Raw genomic sequence first — 21,832 nt, 5'->3', positions numbered from 1 at the left:
TGGGGCAAAGTAATCCTTTTATCTATTCACTATGGCAGGTAGGTGACACAGCAGATAGAGGCTGGGGCTTACAGTCAGGAAGACCTTAGTTCAAATATGGTCTCAGATGCTTACCAGCTGTCTGATCCTGGGCAAGTCACTTAACCCTATTTGCCTGTTTCCTCATCTATAAAATGAGCTGGGGGAAGAAATGGCAAACTACTCCAGTATCTTTGCTAAGGTGACCCCATTTGGGGTCACAAAAATTCAGATACGACTGAATAACAACATATTCATGATTCCATTCACTGCAGCTGCTTTCCCAAACCATATCATCCCTCCTCAAACCTCCAACACCCTCTCAGATGAGAAGTTTATCTCATTTTTCACTTTAAAAAAATTGAGGCAGTTCTCAGAGAGCTCCCTTTTCTCCCCTGTTCCTCATCTTGCATGGCTCAGTTACCTTCTGCCATTATTTCTTCCTTCATGTTTCTTTAACATGAAGAGATCCCCCTTCTTGCTAAAGCAACCTTTCTACGTGCACAAGTGACTCCATCCCATCTTCTCCAGCAGATCATCCCTACTCTCAGTCATCTTTAATCATTCTCCATCTACTGTCAGACCATGTCACACTCCCTACCTCTCTATCCTCGCCCCTCACCTACTCAATAAACCCTAGTGGCTCCCCATTACATCAGGATCAAATATAAAATTTTCTGTTTGGCTTTTAAAGCCCTTTTGAACCTGTACCTGAGCACAGATGTGTCCCTTCCTCTTATACCCACATACATACTTAGGGATCTAGTGACACTAGCTCCTTGTCTGTTCTTTATATAAAATGATACATCAGCACACTATGTTTGTGTGAGGCAATTGGGGTTAAGTGACTTGTCTAGAGTCACACAGCTAGCAAGTGTTAAGTGTCTGAGGCCAAATTTGAACTCAGATCCTCTTGACTCCAGGGCCAGTGCTCTATCCACTGTGCCACCTAGCTGCCCCCCACTATGAGCATTTTTTTTTTGTTTGCGGGGCAATGGGGGTTAAGTGACTTGCCCAGGATCACACAGCTAGTAAGTGTCAAGTGTCTGAGGCCGGATTTGAACTCAGGTACTCCTGAATCCAGGGCCGGTGCTTTATCCACTGTGCCACCTAGCCACCCCCTTATGAGCATTTTTATTGGCATTTCCTCCATACTGGGAATTCTTCCCCTCTTCTTCTCCACCTCTTAGCTTTCCCAGATTCCTTCAAGTGTCAGGTAAAATCCTCCCTTCTATAAGAAACCTCTTCCAGTCTTCCTTAATTTTAGTGCCTTGTCTCTGAGACTAGCCGCAGTTTTTCCAGTATTTATCTTGTTTGGACATAGTTATTTGTATGTTTTATGTGTGTATATATATATATATATATTATTGGGAGCTTTAAGATGAAATTTGAGAAGGACATAGAGCACAGAGATTCAAGATACAAAAACTAATTTGAGGGGCAGCTAAGTGCAAGTCACTTAACCCTCATTGAAAAAAGAAAAAAAAAAAAAGAACTTCAGGATCTCTTCAGGTATTTGACTGGGACCCAATAGCAGATCCAAAAGGTTGTTGTTATTGTTCAACCATGTCTGACTCTAGTCTTCATAAGCTCATGGATTGTCCATAGGGTTTTCTTAGCATAGAAAGTTATTTGCCATTTCCTTCTCCAGTGTGTCCCCATTTCACAGATGAGGAACTGAGGCAAACAGAGGCTAAGTAATTTGCTCAGGGTCATGCAGCTAGTAAGTGTCTGAGGCAGGATTTGAACCCAGATCTTCCTGATTCCAAGCCTAATGCTCTCTCTGTTGTACCACCTAGCTGCCCTACCTAAAAAATTTCCTTTTCTTTGTAATTTGAGAATCATGGCTTATTCTTAGAGCCTAACTGGGTAGGCTTTAGGACCCAGAGTCATCTCACCTGTCTGGGTGACTAGGTAAAAAGGCAAAGATACTTGTGGGTGACGTCAGCATTTCAACAGGTGGAGAAGGAAGCAGCCAGGTTGGGCACATACCTCTCCCTAAACTAGCTTTTGCACTTGATTCGGATCTTTTGCTCCCTTTATTTACCACCCCCATCCCCTGTTTGGATTATCAGCCTGGGAACAGAGACAGAAAACACTGTCCCAGAGCAAGGAAGAAAAGGATGTCTGGACCATGTTGCTGAATAATGGAGCTGCTCAAAAAAAACCTTTTTTACGGGGAAATAAAGAGCCATGGCATGACCCCTGAGATGCAGGAGAGGACAGAAATGAGAAAGGAAGGAAGAAAAAAGAAGAAGAAAGAAGAAAGAAAGTATATTGTGGTCTCTAACCTGCCCTTTGAAGGAAGACCCCAAAAAGAAAATCCCAATCAACAATACAAAAGAAACCAAATCAAGACAACCAAATACACCTTGCTGTCCTTCCTGCCCAAAAACATCTTTGAGCAGTTACATCGATTTGCCAACCTCTACTTCCTGGCCATTGCAGCCCTGAATTTTGTCCCATTGGTCAATGCTTTTCAACCAGCTGTAGGCCTGATTCCAATCAGTATCATGCTGGTGGTCACTGCCCTCAAGGATGCCTGGGAGGACCTTCGGAGATACAAGTCAGATAAGATAATCAATAATCAACACTGCTTCATCTATAGCAGGTAAAGAAACCAACTCATTGGGAGCTAGATGGGCTTCACCCTCCGTTTTGGGTGGGTGAGAGAGTTGTTCTGGAAAAATGAGGGAGTATGTCATTCAGTTGTTATTGGGTCATTATTCAGTCTTGTCTGACTCTTTGTGACCTCATTTGGGGTTTTCTTGGCAGTGATACTGGAGTGGTTTGCCATTTCCTTCTCTGGTTCATTTTATAGATGAGGAAACTAAGGAAAATGGGGTTAAGTGACTTTGCCAGGATCACACAGCTAATAAGTCTCTGAGACCAGATTTGAACTAAGGTCTTCCTGACTCCAAGTCCGGTGTTCTACCTATTATGGTTGAATCCACAACATTGGGAAAGCCAGACTAAAACTCCTATGGAAAAGATAGGCCAATATTGGAAGTGCTCTGAAATTTAAAATGGTGGCAGATAGGGGAGATATTGCTATGGCATTGTTTAAAAAAAAAAAAACTTCAGTGAAATTTGCTCAGCATTTAAGTATTTTGTGTAAATGTTGACCCCTTCAGAGGTCAATGCAGGAATTTTCACATCAGAGTTGTTTAGACAGGACCTAATGGGCACACAAACAAGGAGGCATAATTCTCTTCAGCAAGAACTAACAATAACTGGAAACAGCTTTTAGAAACCCACTTCTATCCCGAATCTGATCTTACATTAACTTGTCTTCAATATTGTACTATGTCTACATGAGAGGCAGCAGTGTGTAAGAGGAGAATGGCAGTCTGGCTAAGGGTATAAAGAGCCAGTCTCAGAGTCAGAAAGATGAGGCTGCAAGTCCAGCTTCAGATACATTCTGGCCTTGTGACATTGAAAAATCAATGCACTTCCTTCCCCAGACAATTCTCTGAGACCCTAAATTGCAAAATAGTTGTCCCTTTGCATTGCTAAGAGAGTTTCCTCATCAGCAGTGTTCTATAGTTTAAACAATAGTCTGAACTAAAAGGGAATAAAAGGAGCACCAGCATTGAATTAGGAGTCAGAAAACCTGAAAGAAAGTATAACATAGTAGACAGAGTATTAGACTTAAAACCAAGATGACTGATATTCAAATACTACTACTGAAATCTTTGGCCCTCAATTTGTCCTTTTGTAAAGTGAGCAGGTTGGGCTAGATGATCTCTGAGGTCTCATCAAGAAAACTTGAGCTGAAATCCAGCCTTGGACACTTATTTAGCTGGATGACCCTGGGCAAGTCACTTACCTTCTGTTTGCCTCAATTTCCTCATCTGTAAAATGGGAAAAATGATAGTATTCATCTCATAGGGTTGTTCTGAGGTTCAAATGACATAATAATTGTAAGGTGCTTAGCACAGTGCCTGGTACCTAGTAAGCACTACATAAATGTTTGCTTTTATTATTATTATTATATCTTCCACATCTACAAAAATTATGCAATTCTATCATAACATGAACTGCAGTCAAAATCTGTGACAAGAAGCCCTCCAGGGGAGTGTCTTGGGGATCTATGTTTGGCTCTAAGCTGTTTAACACATTTGTATAAGAGAAAGCCACCATGATAGGTAACAGAGTTGGAATCCCAAAAGATCTCAACAAATTAGTGACTTAGACTGAATCTAATTAAATGAAATTCATTAGGGATAAATGTAAAGTCTTACACTTGGTTACACAAAATCAGCTTCACAAACGCAAGTGGTGAAGAAATAGACAACATTTTCTTCTGAAAAAATAAAGCCAGGTAATATGAATTATCGGTGTGGTGGGGCGACCCCAAAAAATGTCCCTATAATCTTGAAGGATAGCTCTGCTGCATTCTGTTTTCATCAGGCCTCATCCTGAGTATTATGTTCCATTCTGGGCATCACAGGACATTGAGAGCTGGACAATGCCCAAAGAATGCCAACCAGGATGGTCAAGAGCCTAGAATCCATGTCATAAAAATATCCTTTGAAGGAATGGGGATCATTGGCCCAAAGAAGACTCAGGGGGAACATAATGGCTGTTCTCAACTATTGAAAAGGAAGAGAGAATAGATAGAAGTTGCAAACAGTCAGACAGAGGCTTAATATCCAGAAAACATTTCCTCATAATGACAGTTGTTCAAAATTAGAAGGGCTTCCTCAGGAGGAGGTGGGCTCCCCTTCCTTAGTGATCCTAAAACAAATGGTGGTTGGCCACTTGTCTACTATGTTGTAGTGGGGATTCTTTTTGTATGTGGGTTGTACTAGGATGACCATCAAGGTCCCTTCTAATTCTCAAATTCTGGGACTCTGTGACATCAGTGTGTAGTTTGGTTTTAAACAGTTCTAATGGGTGAAAGACTGAACTAAGAATCTAGTTAACAGCAGGTATAGAGATTCATATACAGAACTTATTCTTACTTAGTCCAAGAGAACGAGACAGAGTTGGTTGAGACTATCCCAAACAAAATGTCAAAACTAAATTCTGGTCTTATGAGACAGAATATGAGAGCAGGTCATCTTTTTGGAGGAGGCAAGTGGCAAAAATAGATGATTTTATAGATGGCAAAGGGAAGACGATTTATTGGCAAGTAAAAGGAATTATCATCATAATCTTCACACTAAAGAAACATGAGTATGTCTCCCACGATGCCTTTCTGGTCTTTTATCTTATCAGAAATTCTTTTCCAAGTTCAGCAGAAGTGGGAATGGAAGTCTGCTCAAGCTACAGAAATAATTCCTTTCCCCAGTGTGGTATTACTGGTCTGAGTGACCTGGGGTTCAAGATGTGCTTATTATTAATGGTTATACCCCCTGTTCAAGGAAGTAGACAATAAGTTCCTTGCATTTGTGGCAAAAATCCAAAGTCTCATTACTTTCAAAGGGCTCTGTCAAGATGACTCCTGGCAAGTTTCTTGATGAAATAGACTCAAGGCCTGAGCATCTGAGTGCTTGGTTTATGGATATCCCCTAAAAACAACTCCAGCTTCCAGGCACTACATTATATTCCCAGACTCCCTTTTTTTCCCTCTAGGATACAGGATAGAAAGAATGCTAGATCTTAAAAAAAGAAAGCCAAACAGACTGTTTTCTTGGCAGTTGGGTCTGATTCTTTTTCAGTTTTACTGAATATCTGAAGGTGAAGTATGTTGCTGACTAACATTTGGTTAAGGAAACAATAGGGGAAGAAATAACTGCTGATATACCATCACTTTACTTAGAGGGGTGTTTTTTGAAAGCAACGTCTGTCTTTCTTTTTCACTCCTGTGAATTTTGTCTTTTTCACTTCTTTCTTTCTTTGACTTTATGTTAATGAAAGAGACATGAAAGAAGTGGTATCAACTGAAGTTAGCTTTCTTCTGTGGGAAGGACAATAATTCTGGACTCTCAAATGGGATTACTACATCTTCTTTGTTTAAGAACTTCTAAACCAGAGGTATTAAACACACAGTTTGTGCTGCCCTTAACATTCCCAGTTGTGGCCCAAACCAGTTTAAAATGTAATTAGAGTGGGGGCGGGGCAGCAGCTAGGTGGTGCAGTGGATAAAGCACCGGCCTTGGATTCAGGAGGACCTGAGTTCAAATTCAGCCTCAGAAACTTGACACTTACTAGTTTGTGACCCTGGGCAAGTCACTGAACCCTCATTGCCCTGCAAAAAAAATGTAATTGGGATATTTAACAAAATAAATTTAAAAATAAAACATAGATAATGTGAATATGTGGTTTTCTAAGTCAATATGCACCCACAGGGATCCTTGTGTATAGTTTAGTGGTCCCCATTTCTATTTGAGTTTGAAACCACTGCTCTAACCCCTATATGGTAGTTAATTACTGATGCCCCTAGCAGGCTTCCTATGTCTTGAATGCTTCTCACATGCAGCACATGCTGACATCCTTATGAATTCTGGATGCCTTTGCTCAGATGGAAGGGTGACAAATGAAATCAGGGAGATTGTACAGATTCTGGGACAGGAGTGCGACAGTGGATGTAACAGACAGGAGTCCCAGCTCTGCTTAAAGTATCTGAGAGACCCTAAGGAAGCCACTTAATCTCTTATAGCCTCAGTTTTCTCACATCTAAAATGAAGTGGTTGGACAAGTATCTCCCTACCAGGTCTAAATCTGTGGGCCTACTCTATTTGTTTTTGGAGAAAAGTATATAGGATTTTATGGTATTGTGGGACCTTTTGTATAGAATTTGAAACCTCAAAATGCAATAATCAAAGTTCTTTCTTTAAGACCCATTCTAAGATAAAGGAAATTCAGGGGCAGCTAGGTGGCACAGTGTATAAATCACTGGCCCTGGATTCAGGAGGACCTGAGTTCAAGTCCAGCTTCAGACACTTGACACTTACTAGCTGTGTGATCCTGGGCAAGTCACTTAACCCCCATTGCCCTGCAAAAAAAAAAAAATAAGATAAAGGAAACTTTCTAGCATTTTGATGCAATGGGAAAAGCACTGGACAAAGATTCAGAACAAATCAATAACCTACCTACTCTGAGCTTCAGTTTACCATTCTGTAAAATGGGGTTAATGATGCCTTGCCTTCCTTAGAATTCATTCTGAAGCTCAAATGGATTAATATTTGTACATGTATGTATAGACTTGGGAAAGTATAAAGAATTACACAAGTATAAGGATTTATCACTGTTGTTGATAGATTAGTTGTTGTTTGGTTGTTTCATCATGTCTGATTTTGTGATGCCATTTGGAGCTTTCTTGGCAAAGATATTGCAGTGGTTTGCCATTTCCTTCTCTAGCTCATTTTACAGATGAGGAAACTGAGGCAGAGTTAAGTGACTTGCCTGAAGTCACACAGCTGTGTGTGTGTCTAAGTAAGTGTCTAAGGCCAGATTTTTGACCTCAGGTCTTCCTGACTCTAGAGCCAGCATTCCATCCACTGTATCACGTAGCAAACAGTAATGGTCCAAGATGAAATGTTGGACATGGGATATTGGTTTCTAAGGGGAACTTTATTTCCAAGAAGCAAGACAATCTCTGCTTTCATCTCAAGCTCTGGCTGAGATTATTTAGTTTTAGCTTCAGCCAAGCTTTAGAAACTAAAGTCCTTTCACTTTAATTTCTGTCCCATTACAGAGTTGGGCATCTGGTTTTTCCTTATACCCCATTGCATCATCTAATGTAGGTTCATTTATACCTTGGTGTGGGTGTGTGTCTTTTTACAGACACCAGGAGCCTCATTAGCTGAAGTGTAATCCAGTTAGAGCATTTTCTCTTAATATAGTGACTGTTCTTGTATCTAAAGTTGAGCTGCTAATCAGAATTATGATACTGCTTTGAAAACCAATTAAATTTAGCACTATATTTCCTTTGTTTCTCCCAGGGCTCAATATAATGAGTCTGGTCTTAGACCCAGCAAGAAATTTGTATTTTTCTAATTCATTAATAAATACTCATTATGAAACAGTAGAGAAAGATAAGAAAAGCTAATGAGATTGGGGCTTTTCCCCACCAATATAGAAGAAAACTCCAGTGGAATTTGAGCAATTGGTCCAGAATCACAGCCTCAGATTCTGTGAAGTAAGCATGATGGTGACTTCTGCTAGGATCCAAAAGACAGCTAGAAAAGAGGAAGATCTAGTGAGGTAATGGTTCATAGTAGTGAAAAGGGGTAGGGAAAGGACCTGATCTCAAGGCTCCAGATTTGCCTATGAGCTTCTCCTCCTTCCCAGAAAAGTAGTTACCTTTCAATAAAGCAAAGATGATACTGGTCACTGACCACCTATTTGGAACTTTGAATAGAAAGCAGGATCTAAGACAAAGTTTCTGATGTTTCTTTATGTCTTTATGACTCCGTTGGCAATCCAATAAAGTCTAGGTACCCCTTCTCAGAATGTTTTTAAACTCATAAGAAAGTACCTAGTGTTACACTGAAAATAAATTATATTAAACTGCAGTTACTAAAAAAATTTAAGTTTTTGGACCACAGTTTAAGAAACTCTGATCTAGCCAATAAATTTGACAATCTAAATGAAATGGATGAATATTTACAAAAAATATATAAATTGCCCAGATTAACAGAAGAGGAAATAAAATCCTTAAACAAGCTCATTTTAGAAAAAGAAATTGAACAAGCTATCAATGAACGCCCTAAGAAAAAATCTCCAGGGCCAGATGGGTTTACAAGTGAATTCTACCAAATATTTAAAGAACAATTACTTGCAATACTATACAAAATATTTGGGGAAAATAGGTGAAGAAGGAATCCTACCAAGTTCCTTTTATGAGACAAATATGGTGCTCATACCTAAACTAGGAAGAGCAAAAACAGAAAATTATAGACCAATCTCCCTAATGAATATTGATGCAAAAATTCTAAATATAATATTAGCAAAAAGATTACAGTAATTTATCACCAGAATAACACATTATGACCAGGTGGGATTTATATCAGGAATGCAGGGCTAGTTCAATATTAGGAAATCTATCAACATAATTGACCATATCAATAACAAAACTAACCCAAATTATGATTATCTCAATAGATGCAGAGAAAGCTTTTGACAATATACAGCATCCATTCCTATTAAAAAACAGTCAAGAATATAGGAATAAATGGAACTTTCCTTAAGATTATAAACAGTATCTATCTAAAACCATCAGCAAGCACTATATGTAATGGGGATAAGTTAGAAGTGTTCCCAGTTAAGATCAGAGGTGAAACAAGGACGTCCATCATCACCACTATTGTTCAGTATTGCACTAGAAATGTTAGCCTTAGCAATAAAAGAAGAAAAAGAAATTGAAGGAAATAGAATAAGCAAGGAGGAAACAAACTCTTTGCAGATGATATGATGGTATACTTAGAGAATCCTAAAGAATAAACTAAAAAATTACTTGAAACAATTAAGAACTTTAGCAAATTTGTAGGATATAAAATAAACCCACATAAATCATCAGCATTTCTATCTATGACCAACAAAGCACAGTAGCAAGAGATAGAAAAAGAAATTCCATTTAGAAACTCTGATCTTGTAGAAAGATCCTCAAACAGGAGTTCAAGTAATCTGGGACACAGTTCCAAACTCTGTCATTACCCAATAGGGTGAAGTTCCTGAACCTCGGTTGCTCTTATGTAAATTAAGGTGGTTGGACCAGATCATTGCCAAGAACCTTTCCAGCTCTAAAATACTCTGAGTTCTGAGCCTCCAGGAAAATGGAGAACAGCTAGAAAGGAAAACTGCTCTGTATTTTTGGTCTTTGTTCTGCTCTACTAAGGAAAGACATTAAATAGAATGCTGCACTTGGAGTCGGGAAGACCTGGGTTCACATTTCTGTCTCTGCCCTTAGGCAGGTCTCTTCTGGAAAATGAGGACACCTACCTCGAAGGATTGTTATAAGGCTGAAATAGGATAATGTATGTGAAATGTTCTGCAAACCTGAAAGGGGAATATTAATGACTTGTATTATTATTGTCGCCTTTATTCGTGTGTGCCTCAGACACTTTTCACATAGGCTGCTCCATTGGAAAGAGTGGCCAGCTTCAAGGCAAGAGAGTTAAATTCTAGTCCTCAGAGTCACCATTAACTAGCTGTGTGACCTCAAGCAAATCACTTCATTTCTCTTACTACCATTTACCTCATAGGAATAACTTCTGTCCCAGTAACTTCACAGAGCTATTCATAGATTATGGAACCATTCATTCTAGAGCTGTAAGGGACCTCAGAGACCATTGAGTCAAACTGGTCACTTGCCCAAGGTCACTGAGCCAGCAAAATGTATGAGGTGAGATTTAAACCAAGGTCTTCCTGACACCGTGTCCAGCGCCCCATCTATTACATCATGCTGCCTCTCATGGTTATGAAGGCAGATTTAAATGTGGACATAACAGTGCATCCACACAGTTAAAAAAATATTCAAGTTGTTATCATGATGTGATACCATATTAAGCTTCTCAAAGAAGGGGGCATTGGTCAGATTTGGATAGGGCAAGGAAGGCTTCAAAAGGTCAAACACATCATACTTACAAGGTGGCAGAACTCTAGAGAGGAAATATTAAGTGGCTGAGGCAACCACAAACATGGTGGTCTGGACTCCAGACCATGAGTCCAGTGCCATAGGAGTCAGGAGGAGGCCTAAGAATAGAACAGAATCTGATTGGCTAAGGTTAGAGGAAAGCAGAATCCTCACATCATAACTGGTCCCCTAAATCCCACCAGCCCAGTAAAAGACGTGAAGTAGACTGGCAAGCAGAATCAGAAAATCACACATGGCAGATAGCCCAGGCTTTAAACCCAGCTTTTTAGGGAGCTTTTACAAACCAGTGGACCATTCAGTTGATCCTTGAATGGACACACAGACTCTGCCATTGGGGCTTTGAAACGGGGGCTTATGTTTAAGCCATAAATCATGTAAAAGTCCAAGCTGTTCCCACTTCATCTCCCATGGCCTCGAGGAAGGCAATAAACCATTTCAGCCTGTTCTGCTTGTCACTTTAGGACAAAATGCATTATGTCCACAACCAACCTGAGGGGGTGGAGGAAAGAGAGCAGTAAAACAAGATCTCAGGCATCTCAAGGACCAAGAGCCTTTGGTGACAGGCAGGATTTGTGTGTCAGCACACTAAGAGGCCATTAAGAACTACACAATTCCATAAGACAGAAGCGTCATTCTAAACAGAGGCTCTATGACTGAAGTGAGGCTGGTGCCCACTATTGAGAGCCGAGGATCTTCACCTCTCTTCATACCTCAACAAAGGGCAGAAGAGAAAAGGCAGGTGCTCCTATACCAACCTCTTGAAGTTCCTGATGACCTGCCTACCAAATGGGACAGGGCCTCATGATTCCCATGACTAAAATAAAGCAGAAACTATAGGGAGGACCCTGTCAGGGATTATAGGGTCATGGATTGAGAGAAGGAAGGGACCTCAGAAACCATCTGATCTACATCCCTTATTTTATAGATGAAGAAACTGAGGCACAGTAAGGTTGTGTCTTGCCCAAAGTCACACAAGAAGTAAACATCAAGGGTGGAATTTGAATTCAGATCTTCTGATATCAGAGTCAGTGCTCTCTCTATTCAATGGCCCATCATCCCATGTCATAAAAGGGTTCCTTTATTAGGTAAAAATTGGGATCAGCAATCTTTGTTGTTCCTTTCAAATATAAGATTTTATAATTCTATAAGTTTCCAAGGCATAGCTTGATAATGGTAGAAAGATTGCTGGATTTGGAGTCTGGGGATCTGGCTTCAAATTCTATCACTTACTACCTGTGTGATTTAGGGCAAATGCCTCTTGGGGCCTCGGTTTCCTTATCTGTAAAAAAGGGGAGGGTTGAAGTAGAGGGTTGCTAAGCCCATCTTTCAGCTCTATGATCTAAACTTGGGGAACCACAACCTATCTCCTCAAGCAGTGACAGAGAGAAGGCCCTGTTGGAGGGATAAGAGGAAGAGAATTCACTGAGAAAAGTACTTGGAACGTAAAGAGAAAAGCTGGAGATTTCAAGGGTACCAAGACTGAGAAGACTCTCCACTACCTCTCTCCATTACCTTTGTCTAAATCATCCTCAGAAAGCATAGCACTCATCTTGACTAGGATTTATCGGGCACCTACTATGTGCTCAGCACCATTCTACATATTATGGGGGATACAGAAGTCTAAGATATGGTCCCTGCCTTCAAGGAGTTTAGTTTAGTTGAAGGCAAAGAGAAGAAAACAAAGCTTATATACAACAGAAGAAAAAAAATGAATCTATAGAACCTATATACTTTAGTTGAAAACAAACAGTTGTTGTTCAGTCATTTTTCATCCTGGCCTGGAGTCAGGAAGACTCATCTTCTTAAGTTCAAATCTGACCTCAGACACCTACTAGCTGTGTGACCCTGGGCTAGTCACTTAACCCTGTTTGCCTCAGTTTCCTCATCTGGAGAAGGAAATGGCAAAAGACTCCAGTATCTTTGCCAAGAAAACCCCAAATAGGGTCATGACGGGTCAGACACACTGAACAACATTTAGAATGGGAATCTTACTTTCCCATTTGTATCCCCAGCACTTAGAAGAGTGCTTTGCATATAGACAGTGCTTAATAAATTTCTTACTCATTCATTGTTTATTCTTTTTCTCCTTGGATCTAGAGGCTCAGTCCCCCTACTGCATACTTCCCAGACTTCTCTCAAGAGTTCCAATGAGATTGTCTTCTTGTTCTTTCTCTGCCTAAAAAAAGATCTCTATCTAGCTACTTGTATGCTGCCAGCAGTAGGGGCCTGGGATGCATCTATGAAGTTCAATCAATAGCAAATGGGCTTCCCAACCCCATGAGAAATTCAATTCAACAGATACTCATTAATCACTTATGTGCTTTGCCAGGTACAGGGGATCCAAAGGCAAAAACTAAACAGTACCTGTCCCCAAAGAGGGAATAAAATGTGTACATAGATAAGTATAATATAATATAACAATATAATACAAAGAAGAGTACAAAGAAAGCAAAGGTGAAAATCAGAAAAATGTCTCTATGGTAGAAGTTTTTAATCTTTGTATCAGAGACCCCTTTGCCATCCTATTGAAGCCCATGGACCCCTTCTCAGAATAATGTTTTAACACATAAAATAGATAGGATTACAAAGGAAATCAATGATACTGAAATAGTTATCAAATATATTTTAAGTTCACAGACTCCAAGTTGGAGGAAGGGATACCTAAATGGAGCCTTGAAAGATAAAAATTCTGAAAAGTGCACATGGTGTAGAAGTATTCTCCCAACTGTGTAAGTACATGAGGCAGGAGATGAAATACAGAGTTTAAAAAACAAGTTTCCAATCTGACTGGAATATGTATATATACATATATATGTATATATGCATACAATTCTGTATATATATATACATACATATGTATGTGTTGGAGCCTACAAATAAGGTACATGAAAGGGAGTAATAAGGCCAGAGAGATAGATTGAAAAGAGACTATGGAGAACCTTAGGATACCAGGCTAAAGGAATTTCGATTTTTTTTTCCTTTAGGCAATATGGAGTTAGTGAAAGTTGATTTGGCCACTGTGTAGAGATGAGTTGGTGAGAGATGAGACTGGAGAAAGAAGGATCAATTTGCTGGTTATTGCAACAGTCCCAATGAAATGTGATGAGTAACCAAACTAGGGTTATAGATGTGTTGATGGAGTAAAGAAACTGAAATGAGAGATATGAAAGTAAAATTGAAAGTACTTAACTGCTGATTAAATGTGAAAGGCAAGGGAGAGGGAAGAGTTAAAGATGTCTTATGACACAAATTTGAGTGACTAGATGGATAGTGGTGCCCTTAATAAACATGGGAAAACAAAGAGGAGGGATGGGTTTAGGGGAGAAGGAACTCAATTCTGTTTTGGAAATGTTGAATTTGAGGTACTGGCAGAATATCATGGTAGAAGTAGGTAATTGGTAATTCAGAGCAGCAAGGTGGTAGAGAGGATTGAGCACTGGGTTTGGAATCAGGAAGACTCACCTTCCTAAGTTCAAATCTGGTCTCAGACACTAGCTGAAGAAGTCACTTAACTTTGTTTGCCTCAGTTTCCTCATCTGTAAAATGAGCTAGAGAAAGAAATGGCAAACCACTCCAGTATCTTTGCCTAGAAAATCCCAAATGGGGTCATGAAGAGTTGGACATGACTGAACAGCAACAACAATGCAGTCCTCAAGCTCAGGGGAGAGATTAGGATTGGCTAAATAGATTTATTTATCATCTTCAGAGAGATGATAGTTGGACCCATGCATATAGATGATAGCATACCAGGAGAGTATAGCAGAAGAAAAGAAGGCCCAGGACAGATCTTTGGGGGAAGCCCACATTTAGAGAACAAGAGAAAGATAAAGAAAAACCCAGCAAAGAGATTGAGAAAATGTGGTCAAGAAAAAAAATAAAGAAAATGTACTTACTAATAGGACTTGTCTTAGGCAAATCTATCATCAGGTAATAGTATTCACCATCAGCATCATAACACATTTATATAATACTTTCAGTTTTCCCTACAAATTGTATATTACCAAAAGGGCAAAAGAAAAATACACATGTTTCGTTAAGCAGGCAATAGGACATTATCAGCAGTGACCCACACACAAGAAGTGATGTAAAAAACAACAAGGAGTTTATGTTCTTCCTCCCCTGTTCCAAGTAGAATGTAAACTTCTTGAGGGCAAGAACTGTTTTAATTTTCAAATTCCTCGGCACTTAGCAGACACTTAATAAATGATGGACTAAACTGGACTAAATTGAAAAGTCAGTGAGCTTACCATGTATTTCTTGCTGTTATTCAGTTATGTCTAACTCTTCGTGACCCCTTGGATCATAGCCCACCAATACTGTCCATAGGATTTTCTTGGCAAAGATGTTGGAGTGGTTTGCCATTTCTTCTTTAGATCATGTATTAAGGAGAAACAATGAAGATGAAGAGGCCAAGCATGCTCATGAAATTAAAACAACCAGACGGAGAACTTTGATACATCAGGAAGATAACTCTGAAAGATTTTTGGAAAGAGATGTACAAGAAGGTTAATTGAATTAGGAGGTGTAGTATGCACTGGCGGAGGGAATGCCTACAGCAGAAAGAAGAGAAATGTATCTAAATATCCAAGTATTTGAGATCTCAAAGTACTTTCTGGACAATATGCCTGTGTATGGTATGGGTTATACAAGTGTCATTATCCCCATGTCACAGATGAGGCAACTAAAATACATAGAGCAGCGCTGATTTGCCCAGTGTCAGAATTAATACTTTAGTTCAAGTCATCTGACCTCTTCACCTGTGATTTTTCCTCTGTATTATGTTACCTTGCTTCAACTCTCTGGATCTATTTCCTCCTCTATAAAACAGAGAAGCTGAACCAAATGATCTTTGAGATCCCTTTTAACCTTATGGTGTTTTTTTTTTTTTAATTTAATGCAGCAGTTGAGAAATCTCAAATCCACAGATGTAGATCAGAGTGCAGTCATTATCACTCTTTTTTACCTCGTGGCTACAGAGCTTAATATCCTCAGATGGTAGTTGGGCTTTATGGAGGAAAGATTTCAATCATCTTGCTCTTAATTGGCAGTTCCAAGAGAGGACTTTGCCCTTTCTGTGAAATGCCATCTACCCAGACACCCTAAAACCTTAGTCATTTGCTATAGAAACTTAACTGTAAAACTGCACTCTTTCCCTTCCACGTCACTTTCTTTTCCATCTACTTTCTTCACTAGTGCCATCCTCTAAGTGGCAAACATCTTCCCATCTTTATTTGCCTCTTAATAACACCCATTTACTTTCTGAAAGGTGCTCAACACCCCTCAACTTAAATTCTCCCGTAGGCAGAATCTGACAGATGGATTCTCAATCCCAAACTATGTTGATTTGACTTATTTTTAAATAGCACTGAACATCCCATAAAACTAAAATAGGAGCCAATTCCCAGGTGTGGACTTACTGAGCATAGGGAAGAGCAAGAGACTGGCAAGTTGACTGACCACCTGGGGCAACAGTTCCAAAATAGTTGAATTAATGAGGAAGTGACTTACACATGCAGCTCTGTGCCAGCTGCTGGCCTCATTCGGAGGTATTCCCAAATAACAGAGCCCCATCATTGAAATGTATTTCCACTTCAGCTGGAGTAGATTTAGGAGCTGCATTCACCCCATGCTTGCAGCTGAACCCTCAGAGGGAAAATTAGCCCATACCCCAATGCACCTCATGGTTTTCCTGGCTTCCTTCGAGTCTCAGCACAAGTCCCAGCTTCTAAAGGAAGCCTTTCCTAAGCCCTCTCACTTCTAGTGCCTTCCCTCTGTTGATCTCCAATTTATCCTGTATATGTCTTGTTTTTATAGTTGTTTGCATGTAGTCTCCCCATAAGACTGTGAGCTTCTTGAAGGTAGGGATTGTCTTTTGTGATTTTTTTGTATCCCCATCTTAGCACAATGCCTGGCACATAGCAAATGCTAAATGGATGCTTGTAGACTATTGGCTATGTCCCACTATCAAGATGTGGATCATTCTCATACATGAACCCCTATCCCCCCGCCCCAAGAAAGGAGTTTTAAGAATGCAAACCTCAAACTTCAAAAACCAGATTTCTTGTGCCCAATTAGAAAAACCCATTGAGTCAACTGGGGTGATTATCCACGGGTTGACATATCTGTATCAATACTGAAAATGATCACTCCCTCCTCAATTTTTCTTAGAGCACTTTGTCTGATTCTCTACTTGATCTTTGTGACATTTATATTTGTGTCCTACCACCTTCATTTTATAATAAGAAGTTCTATGAGGGTGAAAGGACTCTGTGATGTTTCATCTTTGTATCCTTGGTGCCAAGCTTAAGGCCTTGCAATAGGCAATTAATAAGCACTTTTTAATTAAATGGGATGATCAATTATTGCTTCAGTTTCTTCTCTCCAGCAACAATATTTCAGTGTCCAGGGGTGTTTGAGTCAAAGGAAGGAATACATAGGTCCCTCCATTAGAAGGAAGTCATATCCCAGTGAAAGGTATAAAGATGATATGAACCAAGCAACCATAGTGTAAACACTGCATCTGTATACTCATGGGTATCCTCTGTTCTCTTCTGGGCCTAAAGCCTGGAAGGACAGCAACGACACCAGCAACAGTTAACACTTACTGAACACTGAGCATGTGTGCTGGGGTTACACTAGGGATGCATAGAAGGCTAACTTGATCTTGCATAAAGAAAATATAATCCTTTCTATGTGAAGAGTGTGTAATATAGTTCAGTGCATACAACATAAATGTGAGAAGATAACAAATAAGGAAGTATGTGATTATGAAAATAAGCAGTACAGCAGAGGTTGAGAAGAGATTGCCCTAGGTATGATTCATGAAGATGGGGCTTGGCCTGGGTTTCACTAAAATAGTAGGACTTAGATCAAAGGAGAGAAGAAAGAAAGGAATTACAGGTTTTCATGAGGATTCAAACCCAAGTCTTCCTGACTCCAAGATGGGAGCACTCCACTGCCATACTACCTCTGCAACAATACTACATTGAATGAATTGACATGTGGAGGCTCTGCACCAGTGAATATACTGGCTGACCAAGAGAGTTCATACTGGAGAGCTCATGCCAAGAGAGAAGATTTGAAACACTGGATGAGCCATGTTGTAGAACACTGGGACTATCATGTTAAGTACTTTGTCCAACAAGTAATGGAGGGTGACAATGCATGGTAATGTGAATCTGGAAGAAGCAGCAGCCTGGAATTAATCACTACTGTTCTTGTTCAAGAGCAGGAGAGAAAGAAAAGGATGTGTCAGCCATAGGCAGGCCCTTCACTGGAGCCCTCCTCCAAGGTATAGATAAAACTGACTCTTATAGTTAAGTGGTAATGTTTTTGCCAGAAGAGAATCCCAGGAAACAAATTAGTAAATGGCTTTTAAGGGCAATTAGCATCCATCGATTAGGGAATGGATGAACAAATTTATGGTATATTAATATAATGGAATATTATTGTGCCATAAGAAATTATAAATGGGATGGTTTGGGAGAAATCTAGGAAGACTTGTATGAACTGATACCGGCTGAAGTGAGCAGAATCAAGAAAGCAAATTATACTATACCACCACTGTAAAGACAAACGTTGAAAGACTTAAGAGGTAAAGAATTTAAAATGCAACCACAATTCCAAAGTGATGAAGCATGCTGGTTACCTCTGACAGAGAGGTGATTGCCTCCATATTTATTATAAGAGTTTTGTTTTCCTTTTTTTCCAAGGAAAGACAGAAGGGAGGGAGAGAAAATAAATGCTTGTTAATTATTTTAAATAAAATAAAATAAAAGTTAGTGAAAAAAGACATTAAGACAATAAATCCTCAAACTGACCTGGGGTAATATCCCAAAATTAACAAGTTGAGGGATGAGTATAAGGTGACAGTAGGGTACAGGTCTCTTCTATCTATTGACTAGTAAGGGAACCATCTTCAACCCACAAGAGAAAGGTAGTGACATTGGATGAGTGTAAAGAGGGAGAAAGTCCAGCTGGGTATATGTTTGTGTATGTGTGTGACATTAGACACAAAGATATCCAGGAATCCAGGGTACCCAGAATGGAACTTTTAATGATAGCTTCATCTCTATATGGATGTAGGGACACAGTGGAGACTGGAAAGGAGGATCATACAGTCATAGATGTTGAAGTTGGAAGAGACCTTAGAGGCCAGGGAGTCCAGACCTTTCATTTTAACAGACTGGGAAACCAAGGCACAAAATTTAAATGGCTTAACCAGGGTTACACTGCTAGTAAGTATCTGAGGTGGGATTTGAATCCAAGTCCTAATGATGCTGTTTCTCACTAATGTACAGAGTTGTAGGCATTCAATAAATGTGCAGTATCAACAGTAATGATACATTTCATACTTGTAGCTTTCTGGAAATAAGACCCTTACTTGGACCTACTAGAGTGAGTCTAACGGTGAGAAATATCAGATAGGAGGGGAAGACAGGGCCATGGCTGGCCAGCCAGGGGAATATTTGGGAGGTAAGTGAAGCCCATGTCACCCCATACTTGCTTACACCCACACAAATACTTACTTAAGGCTCTTTGCTGGCTCTAGTTGACCCATTTTCATTTTCTAAAGAGCCCTAAAGCCCACATTTTCCAAACTATTACACCTATCCTTCTCCATCACTCCCAGGAAGGAACAAGACTACGTGCAGAAGCATTGGAAGGATGTTCGAGTGGGAGACTTTGTCCAACTTCAGTGCAATGAGATCATCCCAGCAGATATCCTCTTACTCTTCTCTTCTGACCCCAGTGGAGTCTGCCACCTGGAAACTGCCAACTTGGATGGGGAAACCAACCTCAAACAGAGGTGTGTCGTGAAGGGCTTCTTGTACCAGGTAAGTCTCTTTCTATGGTCTTCAGCATTGGTATAAAAGGAAGAAAACATCCAACTCCCTGGGAAAGTGAAATTAATGATTAGAAACAATTTTGATGGTACAGTTAATTTGTTAGTAGAAGCTACCTGTATCTCTTATCCAAATCATACCCATCATAAAAGACCCAACCTCAACCCTCACTTCCTTCATGAACCCTTCCTTGACAAGAGCAGACCCTGAGAATCTATCTTTCTCTCCTCTTAACTCCTATAGCACTTACTTCCTGTAACACTAAGGTTCACCTACTTTTATTATTGTTTCTATTTTCATATATAGTTGAGATGACTTTTAGTTTCCATGCCTGCAAGTCAATCATTCCTTTCTTCTTCTACAGTCACAGCAATTTAAAGCTTGTCCTCTTAGCTTCTCTATCCTTGGTTCTCTCCTGAATCATGTTCACAAAATCATCTCCAAAAAAGGAAGAAGAGGATCTCATAGATTCTTATAGCTCTAGAAATTCTTATACCTGGGGCAAATTCAGTTGATGAGAAGAGTGGAGGAGGAAAAAATGAGAAAAAAAATTGTCCTATGGCCAGCTGCCTTGGCAAAAAAAAAAAAATCTGTTTCATAAAAGTAGCATCTAATTCTTCCTTCTGTACAGTAGGTCTGTAGTTTATTCCTATGATAACATTACTACTGGTTCTACTTTTATCTTCAACCCAATTTTTTTCACCATGTTACTTACCTCAGGTCCCCAGATTTATTCAAAGGAATAGGTCTTTAATAAACAATGCTATTCCACCATCTCAATTTTTTTTCTATTCCTTTTGAATAATATCACTTTCAGAACCATAATCCAGTTATGAGTCACATCCTTTTAAGTCTCAATGATATTGTTATGTCAGACTTGAATCTTTTCATTAATATGTTTAATTCACTCTTCATGTTTTATGCATTTTATACAGACATCTAGGGTCAAGTGTTTCATTGCTAAATCTCTTCTTGGTTGTTATTCCCTGTGAATTACTGGCTCTTCTTTTTCTAATTTTAAACCTGTTATTCTCTGTTATTGGCTTTGACAGAAATCTGTGAGTGAGGCGTTCTCTCCCTTCCTTTCGCTTTTTGGTTTAGAGCCGCCTTTGCAAGACATTTTTTAGGTTTACTCAGTCTTTATTAAGACTAGATCATTCTGGGCAGCTAGGTGGTGCAGTGGATAAAGCACAGGCCTTGGATTCAGGAGAACCTGAGTTCAAATCCAACCTCAGACATTTGACACTTACTAGCTGTGTGACCCTGGGCAAGTCACAACCCTCATTGCCCAGCAAAAAAAAAAAAAAAAAATTAAAAAAAAAGACTACATCATTCCTATGTGGTACTAAGAAAAGTAACAGAATATCAAGCTAGACAATGAGTCGTCTCAATTTACTGCCCCCAGCTAGTCAGTGAATATTTTTTTATGCCTGACCATAAATGTCCAGTCCCATGCTTTTTTTTCTTCTGTAGTTCCCCCAGTTAGAGAATTTCCATCCTTAATCCCTTTACTAGTCTCATTGTTCAGTCATTCAGTCGTGTCCAGCTCTTCATGACCACACTATCTATGGGCTTTTCTTGGCAAAGACACTGTAGTAGTGTGCCACTTCCTTCTCCAGTGAATTAAGACAAACAGAGGTTAGGTGACTTGCCCACGGTCACACAACTAGCAAGTGTCTGAGGCCAGATTTTAACTCAGGTCTTCCTGACTCTGAACCCAGAACTCTATTGACTGAGCCACTTATGTGAAAATCTTCTTAGCTGTGGTCTAATAAACACAGCTTCAGACCAAAGTTCTGAGTACTTTCAATTCCATTTCAATTCTCATTCTTCCCTTTTACTTTGAACATATATTGTTCCCATCTTAATGGTACAGAAAGGTTCTAAATCTGACTTTCAATGTATCTCAAGCCTACCCTGACAACTTGACAAAATCCATGTGTTTTTTCCTCTTTTTCAGTATATTCTCAGCATATAAGTGGCAGGTGACATGAAGGACAAAAGAAATATCAATCAGCTCCTGAAAAAATAGATTTTGCTCATATTAGGTTGCTACCATCCTGATAGACTAAAAAGGATTTTATGGGTAGATAGAACTTGGAGCTTAGGATCCAGTCTAATTCTGTACCTAATAGTGAAAAAAGCATAGTATAGGAGGAAAGCACCAGGTTAAAAGTGAGAAAGCCTGGTTCTGAGTCCTATCTCTGCCACTTAATAGCTTTGCGATCTTGGACAAATAACTTGAGTAGGCCTTCATCCTGTGATTTTCTGCTTTCCTCATTTATATAAAAAGAAATTAGAGTAGAAGAACTATTAAGTCCCTTCCAACTCTGACATTATGTGATTTTATAACAAGCACATTTAAGTTATATAATGGCATTCGTGGTATAGCCCAATCCCATTCAACCCAAACTGCCCTGAG

The 21,832-nt window shown here is 39.5% G+C and overlaps 1 protein-coding gene across 1 annotated transcript in view; it reads left to right on the top strand.

Annotated features, from left to right (window-relative positions):
• Positions 1-21,832, top strand: part of ATP10B (ATPase phospholipid transporting 10B (putative)) — a 144,078-nt gene that overhangs the window by 8,370 nt on the left and 113,876 nt on the right. The window contains exon 3 of the mRNA XM_043986953.1: positions 19,197-19,401. Coding sequence (XP_043842888.1) covers positions 19,197-19,401 — 205 coding nt within the window. The remainder of the gene's footprint in view (positions 1-19,196; positions 19,402-21,832) is intronic.

Source organism: Dromiciops gliroides, chromosome 2 (genome assembly GCF_019393635.1).
Source record: "Dromiciops gliroides isolate mDroGli1 chromosome 2, mDroGli1.pri, whole genome shotgun sequence".
NCBI classification, from domain to species: Eukaryota; Metazoa; Chordata; class Mammalia; order Microbiotheria; family Microbiotheriidae; genus Dromiciops; species Dromiciops gliroides.
This window is presented reverse-complemented; position numbering and strand designations above follow the sequence as displayed.